Below are 19,963 nucleotides of genomic sequence, written 5' to 3'. Positions count from 1 at the left end.
TCCTTCTACAGATGTTTCAATCAGTCAAACTATTTTCTAATGCACATAGGTAGAACTCAGTAAAAGGAAAATCACTTTTAAGAAAAATCACAACTTTGAATTTCATTTATAGAATGAAATTTATTTTTAAAAGATGTGCTCTGGCAGACCATGTCACCAGTAGCTATCTCCATTGTTCTGTTGATATTCAAAGGTGTTTCTTACTAGCACTTTTGAGTTTAGGGAAGGAAGTGACACAGTTGTCTCCAATTAAGGTCCTACAGTAAGAACTTAGAGGACAGGGGCTACATTAGCTTCTCAGGAGTGTTTGTATTAAAAGGAAACAGAGTCAAGGCACATCATATAAACAGATAGAAAAATGAGAACCTAGAAGAAATAATGTGACTATCAAGTAAGACTTTAGAAGCAATTAGATTACTGCTCCCACACACTGCCCAAGTGACATCCCTCCAGTGTGACCCAGCTCCTGTTCATGTTTGAGAGCCTAGACTCAGTTAACAGTCAACAACAAAAATCATCATCATCAAAGACCTAACAATGGTAGTAAGAATCATACTGAATGTTAAAATGTTCCTGCTACGTAGGGCAATTTGTGAAAAGTTTTCAATTATCTGAAAGCTCCTAACCAAACTCTCTGAAAGTGCATGATGTTCTAATCAGGAAATTTTTACCTGCCTTGACCAAAGATAATCTGTGCACAAATATCAGGGCAGTATCTTGACAGACACACTAAATTTGCTGCTATATTTTGCAAGTATGTGACCATTTTCCATGCAACTGGAGCTATAGCATATGGCCAAGGAACCAAGTGTGATTTGTACTTTTCTACATTTTAAGGGTTCCCGCTGGTGCCGTGCACTATCCATGCGATTACCAGGGCTCTGTACTTCAATGACAAGTAAGTATGAAGGTGGTTTTTCAGCTAATAAATACATAAATAAAATGCATTTGGGCTCATGTGTTCCCTTCCTTTTCTTCAGCTGCTGGCTGAGTGTGGACACCCATCTGCTTTACATCATCCATGGCCCTGTGATGGTGGCGCTGGTGGTAAGAACTGGTTTTTAATCCATTATTAACAGTGCTATCTGTTTGTTGGGATTTTTGTGAACATACTTCTATGTAGTACAGGTACTTCAAAATAAGTACAATTTAGCTATATTCTAAAATGAGGAAAGCAATTCGGTTCTTAAAAAAAATGTATTTTATTTATGGGGGAGAGGTTACCCTAAGCTCATGTTTATACACACCATAACAACAATGTTGATGTATTTTCTAAGAATTCTATAGCTAGATGTTCAGTTGGAGATACATACTGAAAAAAAAATATTGAACATATGTTTGGTAATTAGATATGTGAATAAGAAGAAAGGATATCCTTGACATCACACCCAACACAAAATATGAATTCTAAGTAAATTGTAGTAAATTGTAGGTTTACATGTGAAAAACAAAACAATGGCTTTTAGAAGACACCTTAGGTGAATGTCTTCATGAGCTTGAGGTAAGAAAAGATTTCTAAAGCAAATACATAGACTTCTTGAAGAAGATATTGATGAGTTGCCTATATTTAACTAAGATGATGTTTAGAGAGTGAAAAGACAAGGAGACAGTTGCAATATTCCAGATTTTTTTATGAAAAGGTGCTCAAACTCACTAATCTTCAGAGAACTGTAGATGAAAATGAGGATGGGGTAACACTATACCGCAACCATGGCCGCTGTAAAAAAGCTGACCATACCAAGTGTAGGCCAGGGTGAAGAGCAGTAATATACTACTCCTGCAGAGAAAGTAAAATAAAGCCACCACTTTGGAAGCCCAGTTTGGTAGTGTCTTAAAAACATACTCTTATTGTTTGAAAGGTGATTCTACTACTGGGTGTCTATTCAAAAGAAACAAAAATATCTGCCCACCCACATAATTCAAATGTGAATGTTCATGGAATCTTTATTTGTGATACACAAAGAGTAGGAACAACTCTAATTTCCATCAACAGGGAAGAATAAACAAATTATCTATACTCTTCTCATAATAGAGTAGTTGTACAAAGAGTAGAATGAGTGGAATGCTCAAATGCACAACATGGATGAATCTCACAGGTAGTATGTTAAACCACAGTGGCCAGACACAAAAGAGGCCTCTCCATATGATATTCCATCCCATAATAATATAAACCAGTGGTTGCTTGAGGTGGAGCTGGGACAGAATTTTCTGGGGCTATGGAAATGCTCCCTGTCTTTGGAGTGGTGGTCACACAGGTGCATACATTTGTCTAAACCTCTCCAATGTTTGCTTAAAACCCACATTTTATTTAAATGCTGATTATAATTCCATGGGGTTATTTCCTTTAAAATGTTACTTAGAAAAGAAGACAAGATTAGCGGTCTCTGCTACATACAGACTTTACGGATACATTTTTTAGTCCTCACTTTGCTTTCAGTCAAGTAGAGGTGGATAAGGGGGACATCTTGATAAAGAAAGGACAAGATGGCGAGGTCTTCCCAGGATGTGCTGTGACATGAGATGGCAACACATCAAGTGTCAACTCCTTGTGTACAGTTTATAACATCTAAATAACGAATAGATAGCCGCATTGCAGTTGAACTTCATGTATTTACATGTACAGGGGAAATATTTTCTCATTTAAGGAAAAAAATAAAAGAGAATAAGAATACAGACCTGAAAAGAGTCTGGTTACCCATATTTGTAGTTCAGGAAGCTAAACTAATTATGTGACATCTCAGGCGATCTCTCCTGCTCTCCACACTGGATACATGAGAACTGGGGACAGTAGATGTCTTTAAATGGAGGTGTCTCCATGGTTTGCTCATGTTCATATCTTTGTAGGTCAACTTCTTCTTTCTGCTCAACATCGTCCGGGTGCTTGTGACCAAGATGAGGGAGAGCCATGAGGCGGAGTCCCGCATGTACCTGAAGGCTGTGAAGGCTACCATGTTCCTTGTGCCCCTGCTCGGAATCCAGTTTGTTGTCTTTCCCTGGAGGCCCTCCAACAAGGTGCTTGGGAAGATCTATGATTACCTCATGCATTCTCTGATCCACTTCCAGGTAAGGCAGCTAGTAGCATATTTATTAGGTGACTTGTTCACCAAACTTCAGAAGGGAATCTTTTTTTTTTTTTTTTTAAAGGCATTTGTTTCCACATTCCATGCCTACTCGCCTGTCACTTCCAGGACCCACAAATGGCCCCACCTAGGCAGCTAATCACACACATAATTGTCAGACCTTCCTTTAATAAACAAATGTTGACTCAGGGGTAATGAGGAGCAATGAATTTGCACAGAACTACCTCTGCTCTTTTACCTTCCACTTGTGAGGCCATGTCAGAAATCCATTCTTGACAGTTTACTAGCTGTAAAGGAAAGTTATGTACAGGGGGTCTCCTCTTGTAGGAGATAATGGAGGTGGCTCTCAGAGACTGTCCTAAGCTGTCCAAAGTCTGCAACATTCAAAGGAATGGCTGCTGCATTTTCATTCATTCTGCCCAGATTCACAGTTCCATTGAAGGTGTACTGCTAGGTATTTTGAGAACAAAGTAGTGCATGAAGGGGTCAGGGTAGGGGTCCTCAGGCAAAGGAAATTCTACTCACATTAGTTTTATTTTTTACTGCCAGGGTTTAATGTGAAAACGACTGAATTTTATTGAGTTAAAAGAAAGCATAGGGGTTGTTTTAATAAACTGAGCTGTTGTTTGGGCTGTGATTAAAGCTTGGGCACAAGGAATCTTCTGAGCCCAAGATTACCAGGTCCTTAGAGATTACCTAGTCTATGTCCTTATTTGAGAGATGAACTTGGTTGTGAGTACTATCACAATTTCAGGACACACGTTGACAGCCATGCACTCTGATATTGGTGTTTGTAAAAGATTTCTCTACTGAACCCGATGATCTCAGTTTTTACATTTTTAAGTACCAAGTTCTTTTCAAATCCACTTTAATCCATATATTATGCTAAAAATCTCCAAGTTAAAAAGAGAACTATATTAATAAGATTTACTAGAGCTGTCCTAGTTGCCAAATGATAGAATCCTAACAAGAAAAATTTCTAATAAAATATTCTTATAATGTAGCACTGAGTATGAGTGGAAGACAATTATTTTTCTTACCTTTATACATCATCAAGTTTGACATGCTATTGCAAGAGTAAAATACCCCCCAAGGCAACCTATTTATATTGATATAAATATATTTTGATTGACAACATAGTGCACACAAAAATAACTTTAACTCTATTTTCCCTTCTCTTTTTAGGGATTCTTCGTGGCGACTATCTACTGCTTCTGCAACAACGAGGTAAGTCTGCATTCATTTCATATAATACAATTGGCTGTTTATATAAAGCCAGTATTTTATGGTCTCCACATTTCATTTGATCTTATTTCTACAGTTGACCTCAGAGGCCTTCATAATTAATAGGACTGTGTTTTTTCCACTTCTTTAGCTGGATATTACCTATAGAAATGGGGTATAGTTACAATAAGATCCAGACATGCAGCTAAGTTCTGATCTTCTGGGGTTGCCTCCTGAGCTGGTCAGCACCCCCAGTAGTAATAGTGAAAGCCATTCTGGGTTCCCGTAGAGGGAGAAGCAAGTCCTTATTCCTCCAAAGGCCCCAAGCCCTTGCTGGTACAGAACCAGCCTCCGGCCAGTTTGTACAATCTGTTAGCCTATTTTTCCAGTTTCTTGATGCTACTATTGGACCACTACTCAGCACTTAAAAAATCACCTTGCAGTTAAAACTAAAAAGATCTCCAAATAAATAGTCTATTATATTGAATATTTGTATTAGTAGCACCTAGAGATCCATTAGGCCAGGGTTTTTGCACCAGGGTTTTTACTCTTTCTTCCAACAGTAACTTACCTGGGAGTCCCATCATAAAATGCAAAAAAAAAAAAAAAAAAAGGAGCTGCTGTAACCCCAGAAGTTCTTCTAAAGAACTCATGGGTTTTCAGAGAACATGATTTTAAAAACTCCTCATTTTTCAAGTGAGATATCTAAGCTCTAGAAAGATCAAGTAATTTGCCCCGTGCACAAACATAGCTGTGGTGGTAACCAGGACTGGAGCCTAGACTTTCTGATTCCCAATTAAATTAACTAAATCTCAATAAATTATCTGTGTCTCTGATTCTTCCCTAGAGCTTTGCAAAAGTAGAATATGCTTCTTATGAAACCACAAAACTTTTAATGCAAACATATTTTTGATCATTTAAATTAATTCCTATCAAGAACAATTCAATGCAAGAAAAATCATACTTTAAGATATCAGCATTATTTTCCTGTTAGTAATTAGAAATATTTTCTAACCATTGTTAGTTGATACTTATTTTTTATTCTCTATTTCTTTCATAAAATGATATTTATTGAGCACCTAAAGTATTTTCCTGCTCTATGATGTTACCTATCTCCAGCCCCAACATGGCCATGTTTTTATTATTACCTTTTCATTGGTAGATTTTATTACTTCCTCCCATCATTCCTTCATCCAAGAGCTCATTGCATCATTCAACAGAAATATATTGTGTACTTACTGTTTCTAGGAGCTTGACAAGGGGCTAGATATAATCAAGATCCTTCTGGTGCCAACTATTAGAGTATCCTCCCAATTCTTTTTTTTTTCATTTTCAGAATAGCAAAAACTAATAAATGAGAAGAGCTTACATTGTCCTATGTATAGTACTAAACTAGCGAATACTCTGTGAATGCATATCTATGCCTTTTGATTTGTTTCAGGTGACATGCAAGATAAAATTTTTTAATCTAAAATAATATCAAAATAGGGCTAATATAAAAACCATATCCAGGAGGAGACTGCCTTGTAAAGCACAAGAGGATTGCATGCATTTGTAAAAATACCACAATTTTTATTGTGTCTCAACTATGATGCTGTCTTTGGGAGTGTCAGGCATAGGAAGCAATCCCAGGGGCACACCTAACAATTGAAATGTCTCTGAGTTCATTTGAGTATGCTATCTGTTTTCTGAAGTAAAGAGACCATACCTATTTTCATTAAGATCCTGTTACTGGAAGAAAGTGCAAGTGTGACATTTCTAATAATACAGAAACCATGTACTGTGCCAAATGTAATATCACAGCCCTATGGATTTCAGGCATCTGGGTCTCAGTCCGGCATTCTGTGTACATATCACCTTACAACACTGAACACAGGCAGGGCACTCACATATGCCGGAAGTTATTTCCAGCTGCCTCTGAGACAGAGCTGTGAGGGGACTCTGCCTGGCTGAATATTGAGTTTTAACAGAGATGGATGGGGACAAATAAGTCAGTTGTCCAATGGAAAGATGTAAATTTTAATTTTGAACTGTTATCAGTATGTAATCAGTGATTGCTCTTCTGGAGGTGGATCATATAGTGAGTCCATTGGTAGATGAGAAACAGGGAAAAAAAATGGAGAATTAAAGTAATGGAAATCAGGAGATGTCCACAAGAGCATACTTATGTATCAAGCATTTCTCACAGCTCTTCCAAGTGTGAGGATATTAATTATCCAAACATATTAATAAATTATCAGGTATTAAGGGACCTCAAAAAGATGGCTACAGCTATGAAGATGTACAATTCGTTTCTAAAGAGTAACTTAGAATTAATAGTACTAATAACACACTAGATTTTTCTCCCTTTTTCATATTTTTGGCTAGTGCTCAAAAGAGTTGTGGATAAAAGTTTGTAGATCAAAGAAGCATGATCAGAGCGTGTGAAAACTAAAACTTATTTGCTGTAACTTTCCTTGCATTCAAGAGCCCATTCCAGTAGCCTCTAGTGGTTCACAAGTCTCATTGTGGAAACTAAAGCAGTTAGTTCAAAAGCTTTTGTCCAAAAGGGCAGCTGGTTACCAAGTATGAATGCCAGCACCTGCTGTTGAGATTTCTTGCAGCTTCTCTCACTTCTGAGGACCCTAGGGGGTCTTCTCCGTCTGTCGTCTCCTTGATCAAGTCACAGCCCTACTCTGATTCAGTGGTTTTCCTCCAAGCCATGTGAGGAGGGTGGGGACTTCAGCCCCTTTCTTTATACTTCCTAGAGCCTGTGGTTCTGTCTTCAGGACAGTCCACAGCCATTGCCACTCCACGGCTTGAACACCATGTTGGACATGGTGTCAGGGCAAGTGTGGGACTTCTTTACAGGGTTATCAGTTTTCAAGATTATGCTCTTGGAATCAATAAGAAAGGCCTGCTGTTATAAGGGTACATCGAAGAAAGCAAGTTATCCCTTGCTTTCTTCTCCCCATTTTCCCAGAACTTCCACCATGAAGGGGAAATTGAAGGTCATTTGTGTCTCTGTATCCTTCCCACTTTTCTCTTCCTCTCAGAATTGCAAGGGGCCTGCATGCACCACTTACCCTTCCTGTCTGTAAAAGACTCTCCCTAAACCATATCCGACTTTTTCTCTACACTATGGCTTTTAGTAAAACTCTTGTTTTCAGATCAATTAACTTTTTATTACATAGGCAAAGAAGAATTTTTATTAATAAATTCTCTCATTAAATAAAATGTTTTTCAAAACTATCTTCTTTTTTTTTCCTTCAATTTTCTAAAATTTGGGGCAGGCAAGATGTTGGTCCAAGGATATATAATTACAGTTAGATAGGAGGAATAAATTTCAAGGGGTTATTTTCTTTCTAGAGATCCAAGAAAGTCTACTGAGGACTCAAAGCTAAGTGATAATTTCCTTATTCTAGACCAGCATTCTCAAACCTAGTGAATGTCAGAATCACCTGAAAAGTTTGTTAAAACACAGACTGCTAGTCCCCACCAGCAGAGGCTGCTCATCAGGACTTTCGGATTTGCATTTCTAATAAGTTCCCAGATAGTACTTGGGCCACAGGTTCAGAGAACACTTTGAGGACCACTGTTCTAGATAAACTAGCTTGTTCTTCAAACAATAAATGACCTTGACTTAATGAATGAAGGAAATACAGGGGAATGTTAAAAAACTTAAGAAATACAATTGCTAAATATTTTCAAGATTTTAAACCATATTACAAATGATATTTATTCTTCTTTAGAACAAGAAATCGTCCTTTAAACATAGGAAAGTGGGTAATGAAAGGGAATTAAAAGCCCTGATCTTATAATCATCAAGTACCCCATTGCCTCAAATTACAGAACATTTAAATTCCGCAAATGAAACCAGAGATCACTAGAGATGTTTCTGATATGTACTCCAAACGAATAAAAAAAAAAATCAGTTAACAACTTGGAAGTGTTCCAAAGCATCTAATTAATGGGCTTCAACAGGGATCCAGTTTCTAAAACTTACATAAAACCATTGAAAGTGTGCAATTGCTTTTTAATTTCCAAGAAATGTAAAGTGCTTTTTAAAATCATGTTTTTTTTTTTTTAGTCTTAGATTAAGATTGTAGCAGGTCTGTTGGATTGTGGTGACAGAAAGTGAGGACATGAAGGACCAGGACTCAAAACCTTTTCATTCATTGAAGGAAAATCCCCACCTTTCATTCAACACTACGTAACTATAGGCACTTAGGATGAATTTACCTGGAAAAGAAAGATGAAAATCAAAACTACTTAAACCCAACTATAGAGATCCCACCTTGACTTTTTTTCATAGATGCAAGAACTAAGGCCCAAATATACGAATATTACATAGCTTAATAATAAAGCTAAGTGTAATAACCATGTCTTCAAACCATCAGGACAACGCTCTAATTTTCAAAGTAGCAACAAGTAAATTGATATAATCAGGAAAAAAAAGTAAAGTGATTTGTGTTCATTGTTTTTTAAATGAGTGATAGATACATTTATGTAATTCACAACTTTATGTTTTAGTTACCCATTGACATCTCCTAACATTTCTGTTATTTTTTCAGAAGCAACAAAAGTCTCCTAATGTGGTTGTTTTCTTTTTGTTTTTTATTTTTAGGGGTACATATTTTATGCCCTTATTCTTGTCATCAAAGCAGCATCAGATTCAACCCATATTATTGCAGGCGATATTGCCCTTATTAAACTATAATTATTAAAGTGTCTTTTATGTGCTGCTCAGGGCTTGTTCTCATCTGTGTGGTTTACAAATTGAAGCAGATTGACATCTCCACACAAAAGGATGAGTTATAATTTTGGAATGCAATTAGCGAATGCTGTAAACTTTCTATAATAATAACCTTAAAACAGACCCCAACCCTTGTTGCTGCTGGGCTAGGTACACTTGAATACACATGGATACTATGATGGGGATTACTTTAAAAGAACAGGTGAGGCAGAAATAAAGACTTGTTTTCCTGCTGGACACTTGCAAATTTGTTAAAAGTCTACCTCAGATACCTGTAAATATCTGTGTAAGCTTAGCTGGAAGGACGGTCTTGGTATTTAAGAGATGTTAAATCCATCAAAAATTATCAATTCTCTGTGGACTTTGATTCTCAAAAAAAAAAAAAAATACACTGAGCCTGTATCTTTCTCAGTTTCTCAATAAAACATGTGGTGGGTTTTAGATTCTAAAGCTGGCATTTAAGGACCTACAGCCACACTTCACTTGGGACTGTGGCTCTGCCACATTCCAGGTCTCTTACTGAGGACATACGGCATATTCACAGCCCTCCCATCTATAAAATGAGGCTAATCGTGGTTCCCTCCTGTTGAACAAGCTAACCAACCCAGTGATTATGATTTTGCACAGGGAAAGCACCCAGTAAACAGTAGCCAAAATTCTTTATGCCATCCTTTCTCCCCCTATGTGGCTTTTATCAATGCAAAGTCCAGCTGTAAGGCACACCTCACTCCTGAGCACTTGCAGTACTTGTCTTGTTTGTCTCTTTTGAACGTAATTAGACATAAAGTACTTTGTAACCAAGTACTTATTACCAGGGCTTGTCACCTCAGTGATTTGAAAAGTCTAATATTCCAAATCTCAGACTGCCAAATAATTCTCATAGCTCTTTGTCACCTTGAGCCTTCTGATTGCTCCATTGAGTGATGATGAACCTCTCCCACTATAAGTTTCATGGCTGCTTGACTGGCTTTTCAATGAATTATTTGAATTTGCCTTCTCCTGAGTAAAATCTATAAAATTATATAACAAAGCTAATAATTATAAGGAGAGATTGTTACTCTATTATATAAAGAAAAAATGTGCATGTATTTGCCATAGATACATTTAGCCTTACATTATACATGTTTTATAATATCAATTGGTTTTGCTGTTATTTTCATCTTCTTTCAAATTCATACCAATGTAAAATAGGCAAAATAGCATCCTGTGATTGACTAGATACATGATTAATCTCATGTTGTATTTTTCCCAGATTCTCTTGCATGTGGGTAGCTGCCATATTTCAAGTTTGGCAACAGAAAGAACTAGGGATCTATTAATAAGTTAAGGCAAATATTTTGTACATAAGCTTGACTTATGTACTAAGCAATAGAAATGCTTAAAATATGGAATAGATAGTATTGCAGTAATCTCTTTTTAAGTTTTGTTCAGTGATAGAGAAAAATCAAGAAGTTCAGAGACAACATGAAGGATGAACTTAACTACTAAAATGAATTCAGTTCTGTAAAAAGTAGAGCTAAACAAGCAAAATTACTGTGGTTTTCACTTGTGGTTATTGTAGTTTTCATATTTAGAGTTCCCTGACTTTAGCATTTTCTCCACCTCTTGTGTTCAGTATATAGTTTGCCATATTTATAAAACAAGTTTGGTTTATTTACATGTTAGAAGTCTTCAATAGAAAGAGATTGAAATCTTATTTTTTCTTATTAAAAGTGTGTCACTGCATTAGCAGGAATTTTATCTGGCAGACCTCATCTCAAGCCACCTTGGATGAGGGTAAATTCACACGATGGGGCCATTATCATAAAAGCTAGAACTGTGTGATGAATTCCATATGTATTTCACCATCAACAGTGTGTGGATTTCGATGAAATCTTTCCTTATCATGGATGGTAGCAGATTAAAAGTTTCCTAAACCTTTCTTCCATAATATGACATGCACACATTATGAAACCAAATCAAGTTTCGTTCACTGAATATAAGAGCTAAAGAAGAAACTTCTGCTCAAAAATAGCCAGTGTTGGCATGTAACTCAGTCCTCCAGTTTGCACGTTCTTCTAAGATGACCTCTTGCACCACCGAATAACATACAACTCAGCCTCTTATCAGAATTACCAATTCGATGTGTTGTAAAACTCTGATAAACTCCAAGAGTCACGTGCCTAAGCTTTGCTTGGGTCCTTTCTGACCACCATATGAAAACAAGGCTCCCTCTCGTCTTCCAGGTCCAAACCACCGTGAAGCGCCAATGGATGCAGTTCAAAATCCAATGGGACCAGCGCTGGGGAAGGCGCCCCAACCGCCGCTCTGCCGCTCGCGCCGCCGCCGCCGCTGCTGCCGCTGTTGAGGAGGGCGACCTCCCGGTGTACATCTGCCACCAGGAGCCTAGGAATGAGCCTGCCAACAACCAAGGCGAGGAGGGTGCTGAGATCATCCCCATGAACATCATCGAGTAAGAGTCATCCGCTTGAATGTGAAGCACACACAGCATCGTGATCACTGAGCCTTCATTTCCTGGGGGAAAGATAGATCATGCATTTAACGATCCCCATCCCCCCAGGAGCTGAGCATATCATTTGTGAAGAATTATTAAGTGAATTTGTCCATAGTGAATTTGAAGAAAGTGATTCTTGGTACTATTGCTTTGGGAGACAGTCTAGGAATGGAGTCTCCCTCTGCAACTTGTGAACTCCATCATTCATCCAGGACTGAGATGCGGCATGTCTTAGGAATGCGAGGGAAGTATCCAAGAGAAAGGCAATTTAATTGACCTAGTTCAGATACAGGGTGCTCCTTGTCAATCTTGAGCCATTTCTACCTTTGAAAAATTAAGATCACTATCAAGGTATTTCTTTTTAACTCTAGATTTTGAATTAGAATATTTCTGTATTTGGCTATGGATCTGATTTTTAATTTTTTTATTTCAATCAATCCTGAGGTTACATATTTTACCATCCGTACAATGTAAACTGCACAAATTACATGACCTCTGCAAGAAAAAATGGGTTTCACATATAAAGATGACTAAGGATGTGGAAGGCAAGACCTGCATTTGGCAGGAAAACATAATGCTTTGAATGAAAAAGAAATCTTGAGTCAGTTTGCTGGAACTATTACACGCCCAGCTTGTTTTTGGATAATTCTGGTAGGGTAGACCCTAAGTGCTGTAAGGAATTGGTCTTAATGTTGACTGTGCTTTGGTGGCTGACATTTATAAATTGGAAGGTCACAAAGAATCCATCACTAAATTTTTCACAAACTGCCAAAAATATAATTCTTAGTGGAAGAAAAGACTCTTTAAAGAGTTTTCCACTTTCCTAAACTCCAGGATTTATAAAGCAAATCATTCTGAGGTTTATAAAGCAGATTACCTCTTGCCCTTGGGTGCTATCTAGCAGTAAAGATAGATGTGTTTAAGGACTGGTAATTAAAAGACTCCATGTAAGTCCATTAGCTGCCTTCCATCCAGCTTCAAAGCTTAACAAGATCACAGTCTTTTCCAGGAACTTTCAGTAGAGCTAATTAGAAATCAGTGTATAGTTGACCTCTTGTGTGCCGCTATTAGCAAAACAAGAAGAAAAAAACGTAAATGCTACAAGTTTAACTGCATATTAATGCATGTTAAGATAAAAGTAGAGTTTCTCATTAAAATCTAGTAATGTAGATTTCCACATCTCTCTTCACTTCTGTGTATAAGATCTTTAAAAATTTCTGAATAAGCTTGTGTTGTTAACTGGTGAATTTGTAATAGTAATCAGAGTAATCATTGTGTAATTTGTATGCTAAGTGAGATACACTGAAATCCTCCAAATCTCAAATCTCATCTGTGTCATCTTATGCCACTGCCTTTCAGAAGTGATTTAGTTGTGAAAAGACAAGAAATTGATTTGTTCTGGTAACATATTTAGTGCAACCAGAGAAAATAATATTTGTCCAACGAAAATGTATTTTGGATACTGAAGTAGATTGAGTCTCCTTTACTGAATGTAAGGGAAGAATTGAAAAGAAGGTATTTTTCCAATCATAGTGTTACGTGATGTGTTATTTTTGTTTACAAACATGGAAAACAGAGTATTTCTGGCAGCTCTAGTACAAATGTGATAATATATTGCTAAAATATTTTAGATGTTATTGTGCTAATATAGTAGTAATATAGTAAGTAATATAGTAATATAGTAATATAGTAATATAGTAATATGGTAATATGGTAATATAGTAGGAACTGAAGAAATCAAAATAGTTTATTAGTATTGCATTTAGTGTCAAAATTGTGTGAAATGCATGCATTATGTATATGTATAAATTAATATAGAGTCAATAAAAGCAAAAGATATATATTTGTGTATTTTTCTAAAAAATACATTATTCATTTTTTCATCCATTCATCTTGTCTCCTGTTCATTCCATGCTTTCTTCTTCATTTCAAACATGGCCTGCTGATATCTCATCTAGTTTGTACTACAGGAAGGGGAAGAATAATCCAAAAGTATTGGTTAGAAGTAGTGTGCAAAAGATGTCAAGATCCTTATCTTTATTAGTGTAAACACCTTCGGTCTACAGTTTGACTCAATGGTGCAGTTCTCATGCCCTTGATAATGCAAAAACCACACATGACTATCAGTCTCTTCAGATCTATTTTTAGGAAGACTTATTTGGGATCCCTTTGTCGGAAGGAATCAAATTTTTAGATCTGTATAGATCTGGATAGCATGAAATAGAAAAAAAATGAGGATTAAATGGAACTGTGATGAACTTAATAATGGGAACAGGAGTAATTTGTGGGAACTTCACATTATGTGTAGCATTCAAAATCGTTGCTTCATAGATCTGGGGAACTTTTTTAGGAGGGATACATAAGGGGTACATCTTTCCCTGTATGTTCCAGAGAGTGATTCAAATAGATATTATTATCCTTGTGATCTTCAAGAATGAAAATAATCTTCCATCATGCCATAAAGTCTGATTCTTCAAAAGAATTACTTACACTCAAAAGGTTGGCTGCCCACCTGCTTTGATTCCCTCCTACAAGGGATCCCAAATAAGTCTTTGGGTGCAAATGGATATCATGGTTCCTGAAGAGAAGGAAAGATGTTGGAAGTCCTGAGAAATATGCTTAACATTGTGGAGCTACAACCCTTCTCATTTCTTCCTTCATTCATAATTCATTGATTCAACCATGTACCTTCCATCCTGCATAAAACTGAGGTTCATTAACACGGTTATCATGGCAAAGTTTCTTTGCAATGGTGGGTGCTTCTTTTCTATGCCAGTGGTAAAAATGGAAATCTATAAAGTGAAAAGCACAACCACTGATACCTTTGGGGCGGAGAAACAAAATGGCACATGTGGTTGGCGATGGTGGCTGCGTGTGAGTTCCCCTCCTCACTAGCCGGGAGCAGAAGAATTCATTACAACACTCTCATAAGAGTGTTATCATTTTCTCAATAACAAAATCAAAAATAGTGGTTCTTCTATTGAATACATTACAATCCAATGCCTAGCATAGGAGTTAACACTTCCGAGTTTAAAATGTGATTATTCATGAAAAATGAACATCAGAAACAATATTTAGAAAAGCAATGAGATAAACTCAGAAGGAACCTTCATTTGTTATTTTGAAAAAGAAAGCAGGCAAAACTGGTATGGAGCAAGGGAGTTGGAAAACACTAACTGAAAACATAAACAAAAAGAATGATCATATGTGCATGTGAGGGTGGAGGAAGCTAGAGAAGGTACATTTGAATGTTAAGAACTAACCCTATTTCCAGTGAGTTTTATTCTTCTGGCCTTTCACATCTTTTTAATATCTCCGAATTACATGAAGCATTGGAGAAAACACAACCACTGACATCTAATTTTCTAATATTGTATCTTCCTCCATTTACATTAGCAGGCACCTCTGAAGGATTTCCCTTATCCTAAACATTGTCCAGCCAGTCTCTTCTGTCACCCATCAAAATCCATTTTCTACTTACAGAAATTTGATATAGAAATTTGATACTTTCTAACTTTCTCAGAAATCCTTCCATTGGGACTCAAACTGTGCTGTCCCTCTTCTTTATTTAACCAGCATTGCCACCTTCTGTCACTATAGTCTCTTTTGTTTGAGAGACTGCCTTATTTTAATTCAGAGAAACTGTCTCTAAATAAAATCAGAGTACTGGCTAATGAATGGATAAGATGGGGAAGACCTTGACTATCCACTCGCCCACCCAATTATGCACCAGATAGTGAAGAAAAGTAGCTTCAGGGCCAGCTGAGATGGTCAAGTAGAGAGCACATTGATTCCCACCCCAGATGCCCCACTTCAGAAACTACAGAATCAAAGAGGACACAGAGTTTCAATAGTTAGCAATTAATGGAAAAGAGAGAAAACAAAAGGGAAAAAAAGAAATACACAGAGAAAACTCTAAGCTTCATGAGTCAATGCACATTTTAATGGACCAGAAAAAGATTCAGACAAGAGGCAGAGGCCACAGGCAGTAAAGAACAGAATCAAGGAAAGAGCTTTACTCTGTTTTGCACCTCTGTTTCCATCGCTTGGAGACACTGGCTGTAACAACAGGCCTGATTGCTGGTCCCTGTGTTCCTGGTATACTCTCAGGGCAGACCAACAGTCCTAAAGGACTGGGGAGTTCATCAGAACCATCAGCTCTGCAGTAAGCAGACACCTGGAGCACTTGATCCTCTGTTTTCCTCTGCTATACTCCCATAGGACTGATGAGTTATGAGCTAGGGAAGTTTCCTCATCCTAATGATTTTACTCTGAAGGGATTAAAAGTGTTAAATATTGCTTTCCTATAAAAATAGTGAAAACAAAAAAGAAAAGATCAAGGATTCTTTTATGGTAACTATTTTTTTTTTTTTACCCTGGGTCTCACTCCCTTTATTCTCTTTATATCCACCAGAACCCCACAAAGTCAAGGCCTGGCCTTAGGTCATTTCCTAAAAGACATTAGAGACCAATTACTCCAGGAATGAGAGGTCACAGGACAAGATAACGAGACATCTGAGGGACACAACTATTTAAAAGAGGACTAGCCAATACAACAAAGCACACCAACTTACGGAGTGATCGGGAAATACCAATGAAGAATCTAAATAAAGACTGAAATGCATGTTGGAGGACTTAAGTGGAGATGTTAAAAACATAGAAAGAAACAAGAAGAAATTCTACCAAAGAACCCAGTGGGTTCTTGAAATGCAATAGCTAAACTAACACTATACTTAATAGTTGAAATAAATAACATTTACTTAACAATATAGACCCACATTTAAAATGAATTAAGGAGGTAAAAAGAAAAAAAACAGGCTAGTAAGCTCTTTTAGAGGAAAGGATAAAAATCTAGAAAGCATAAAATAAAAACTAAAAGATGCTAGGTGTGGTAGCACATTGTGATTCCAGTGACTTGGTAAACTGAGGCAGGAGGGTTGTCAATCAATGCCAGACACTGGCTGAAAATAAAAAGAGAGTTGGTAGTATAGCTGAGTGATAAAGCACCCCTGGGCTCAATCCCCAGTACCAAAAAACAAAACCAAAACAACAACCAAAAACCCTAAAAGATAACAAAGACAGAACTACCAGTGTCAGAAGAATAGGGGTCCCAGGAGGACACACACAAAAATAAAAATGAAGAAGGGACATATTTTCAGAAATACATTTAAAACTCTCCATAATTAAACATAAAAGAGACCTAAAATAGGGATAACTCAAAGATTTCCAAGTAAATGCACCAAAAAATCCTATTAATATTGAAAAGATTAGAATAAGAAGAGGTCAAAATCACATGAAAGCAGGTTAAACATTTTCTCTTTTAGTGGAACGATAGATATCTATACAATTAAGGGAGTTACAAGGGTGAATAAATGAGTATAAATCTTAATATGACATCAATTATAATAAGGTAGTCATGGCCACCAATTAAAAACAGATTCTTGGGGGGGAAAAACCAAAGCCCCCCAAAACAACAAGAGACAAACATAAGACAAAAAGAAAACGTAAGACAAAAAAAAGGTATGGGAAGAGTTATGCTAGAGAAATATGACCCACAGTAAATGGGCCTTGTCTTAATATCTGACTAAATATGACATTAGACAAAAAAAATTTAAAAAAAGTCTTAAAGGACAATGTGTTAGGCCATTAAGGCTGCTATAATAAAATACCTTAGACTGGCCTGTTCCTCAAAGATAGTGTCTTCTATATGTCTTTCCACGGTGGAAAGAAGTAAGGAAACTCCCTCTGGCCTCTTTCATAAAGATATTAATACCATTAATGAGGTAGAAGCCCTCACGACTTAATCATTTCCCAAAAGATCTCACCTTTTAATGCTATCACATTGGGAACTAAGTTTTAATATGGGTTTTGAGAGGACATACATATTCAGGTGACTGCAAAAGTAGTAATTGGACAGAAGATTATAACCACCATAAACTCATACGCATCTTTAAACACAGCTTCAAATTAGATCAAGCCACACCATGAGAACAACAGGATGAAACAGATGATTTATCAGCTGCAATTGAGGACGTTAACTTACCAATCTCAGAATCTGATACATTAAGTGAGTAAAATATTAACAATGATATAAAATACCTGAAAAATTCAATTACTGATGTCAAGCAATTAAAAATATATCAAACACTATATTCAACATTGAGAAAGTGTGCACTCTTCCGGAGTACACATGGAAACGTCCATAAAAAAGCCATATTTAAGAACAAAAAGGACCATTTCTTCTGAAGGATTGAAACCATACAGATCTCTGATCATAATGCAATATAATTAAAAATCAATAGCAAAATTGTAGCTTAGGCAACCTGATGTAAGAAATAATGAATATTTCTAAATAATACTTTTAGAAGCCTATTAAGAATTACAGAATGGTATGTTTCTAAATTAGTGTCATGTTAGTTTTAACTTAATGTTATTTAGATAAAGTGTTACAACTCCATGGGACATACCTAAATCAATTCCAGCAAGGAAATTGAATTTTAGTTATATTTAAGTAGAACAATAAACTGAGAAACAGAGTAAAAGCAAAACTATAAGGACAATGTCATTGTGAGTAATTACCCTGATGCAATGATACCCTGTGTGTACATTATCAGGCAAGCTAGCTCAGAGCTCATGGTCCAGAAATGGTCACAGACAAAATTAAGATGTTCAAATCACGGAGTTTATTTAATCAATTGAAAATATTCAGTGAGAAGCCTGGGGAAGATTAAGTAGGTGAACATATTTAAGCATAGATAACTGCAAGGTGGTTTTTATACTACCTGGGCTTGTTTAAGTTACTGAGTATGGGAGGTTCCTAGGGCCAACACTGATGGTATCTACTCTATCAAAGAGATGCAGGCATAAGTATTTGTGGCTTCAGTTGGAACTTGCCAATCATCATTAAAATTAATAGCACTAGATTTTTTCTGAATTTCGGGCAGAAGACATAGGAGCTAGAATATTTCACTATTGGTCGAAGATTAAATATCTCATGACTATTGAGAGTCTTAGAATCCTCATGTATATGTAGAGTATCATGAACAACAGGGATTCATATGTCATCTTTAGTCTGTCAGAATATGTATCTTTAGTCTATCAGAAATATTTGATATCTCATGATTATAACATATTATATTGCCTATGTCAAGCACAAATATATTCAATGTTTTTCTATGTCTAATATATCTTATGGGTTACTAACCTACATACCATTCACATTTATTGTCTTCTACAGCAGAAATGAATATCCTAAATAACTCATCAAACATATTGCAGATGGCCATGAATTTCCACATATCAATGAAATAAAAAATGAGAGAGGGGGGAGAGACTAATAAAATCAAGACCAAAAAAAATTAAACTAATATGACATTAATATAAGAGGCATAATTCTATTCTTCTTAGTATCCTTTTAAAACTAAGTTTGTTGTTTTCAACATTGGATTGTTTAGCAATAGTGCCAATTTGGTCCTTTAAAATACATTGGAAAAAATAAAGTCTCTAATTAAAATGATCAATGGAAAAAAATTTCTTATTTTTGAAATATATAATAAAAGGGTGGGTAATTGAGATACTATGAAGATGATAAAAATAGGAAGATCACAGTGATGTTTGGAAGTCCAGTGAATAACCATGTACTAATAAACTTGAAAACAGATGAAACAATGAAATTTCTAGAAAAAAAATACTTAAGAAGACAAAACAGGAACAAACAAAAATACAAAACTTGAATCAACTAAGTAGTCAAAACAATAGCCTGAGATGACTTTATATCTAATCTATCAAATTTATTGAGGAATAATTTCTGTCTTAAAATCATTTCCCGACACAAAGAATTTTTCAGACTACAAAATGAAGGTGGCCCCACAAGTCAGGGGAAAATCAATGAGTTGTTTAATTGATGGTGTTGGGAAAATCAGCTCACCCAATATAACATGTAATAATATAACATCTAATTCCAATTCCACATAAGGGAAAAGTCCAAGGACATTGAAGATTTAATTGTAAAAATCAATCTATACATCTACAAAAAAATATGTATGGAAATACATTCAGCAGGAAAAAATGTCTCATAAAACATATCATAAACCAAAAAGCAGGAAAAGACAAATTGCTTAGATTAAAATTAAAAATTTTGTTTATCGAGGAATATTGCTCCTTATCAAACAGATAACTTGAATTGACAAAAGAAAGAAGATAGGTCTGACAGAAAATTAATACTAGAAAACTTAAAACAACTATGGCAAATCAGAAAGAAAATACAGTCATGTGATTGCTATGTGATGCAAATTTGCAAAAGAGATAAGAGAGGTGATCCCAAAGTTTAGCAAGCATGTGTGTACAGAATCATTAGTTAGCAGAGATGAGCTTACTAATACAGCAATACCACTATGAGACACAAAAACAGGCTGCTTCTATGGAGAACCA

General features: G+C 36.1%; 1 protein-coding gene across 2 annotated transcripts in view; it reads left to right on the top strand.

Moving 5' to 3' along the window:
• The window catches only part of Calcr (calcitonin receptor), a 46,017-nt gene extending 34,522 nt beyond the window's left edge, over nucleotides 1–11,495 (top strand). For both annotated transcript variants that reach the window (XM_026391569.1, XM_026391568.1), the window contains 5 exons: nucleotides 838–898; nucleotides 981–1,047; nucleotides 2,845–3,063; nucleotides 4,266–4,307; nucleotides 11,265–11,495. In XM_026391569.1, coding sequence (XP_026247354.1) covers nucleotides 838–898; nucleotides 981–1,047; nucleotides 2,845–3,063; nucleotides 4,266–4,307; nucleotides 11,265–11,495 — 620 coding nt within the window. The remainder of the gene's footprint in view (nucleotides 1–837; nucleotides 899–980; nucleotides 1,048–2,844; nucleotides 3,064–4,265; nucleotides 4,308–11,264) is intronic.
• Nucleotides 11,496–19,963: the final 8,468 nt, after the last annotated feature.

This window comes from Urocitellus parryii, chromosome 3, assembly GCF_045843805.1.
Source record: "Urocitellus parryii isolate mUroPar1 chromosome 3, mUroPar1.hap1, whole genome shotgun sequence".
NCBI lineage: Eukaryota > Metazoa > Chordata > Mammalia > Rodentia > Sciuridae > Urocitellus > Urocitellus parryii.
Note: the sequence above shows the minus strand (reverse complement) of the source record. Positions and strands in the feature narration are given on the sequence as shown.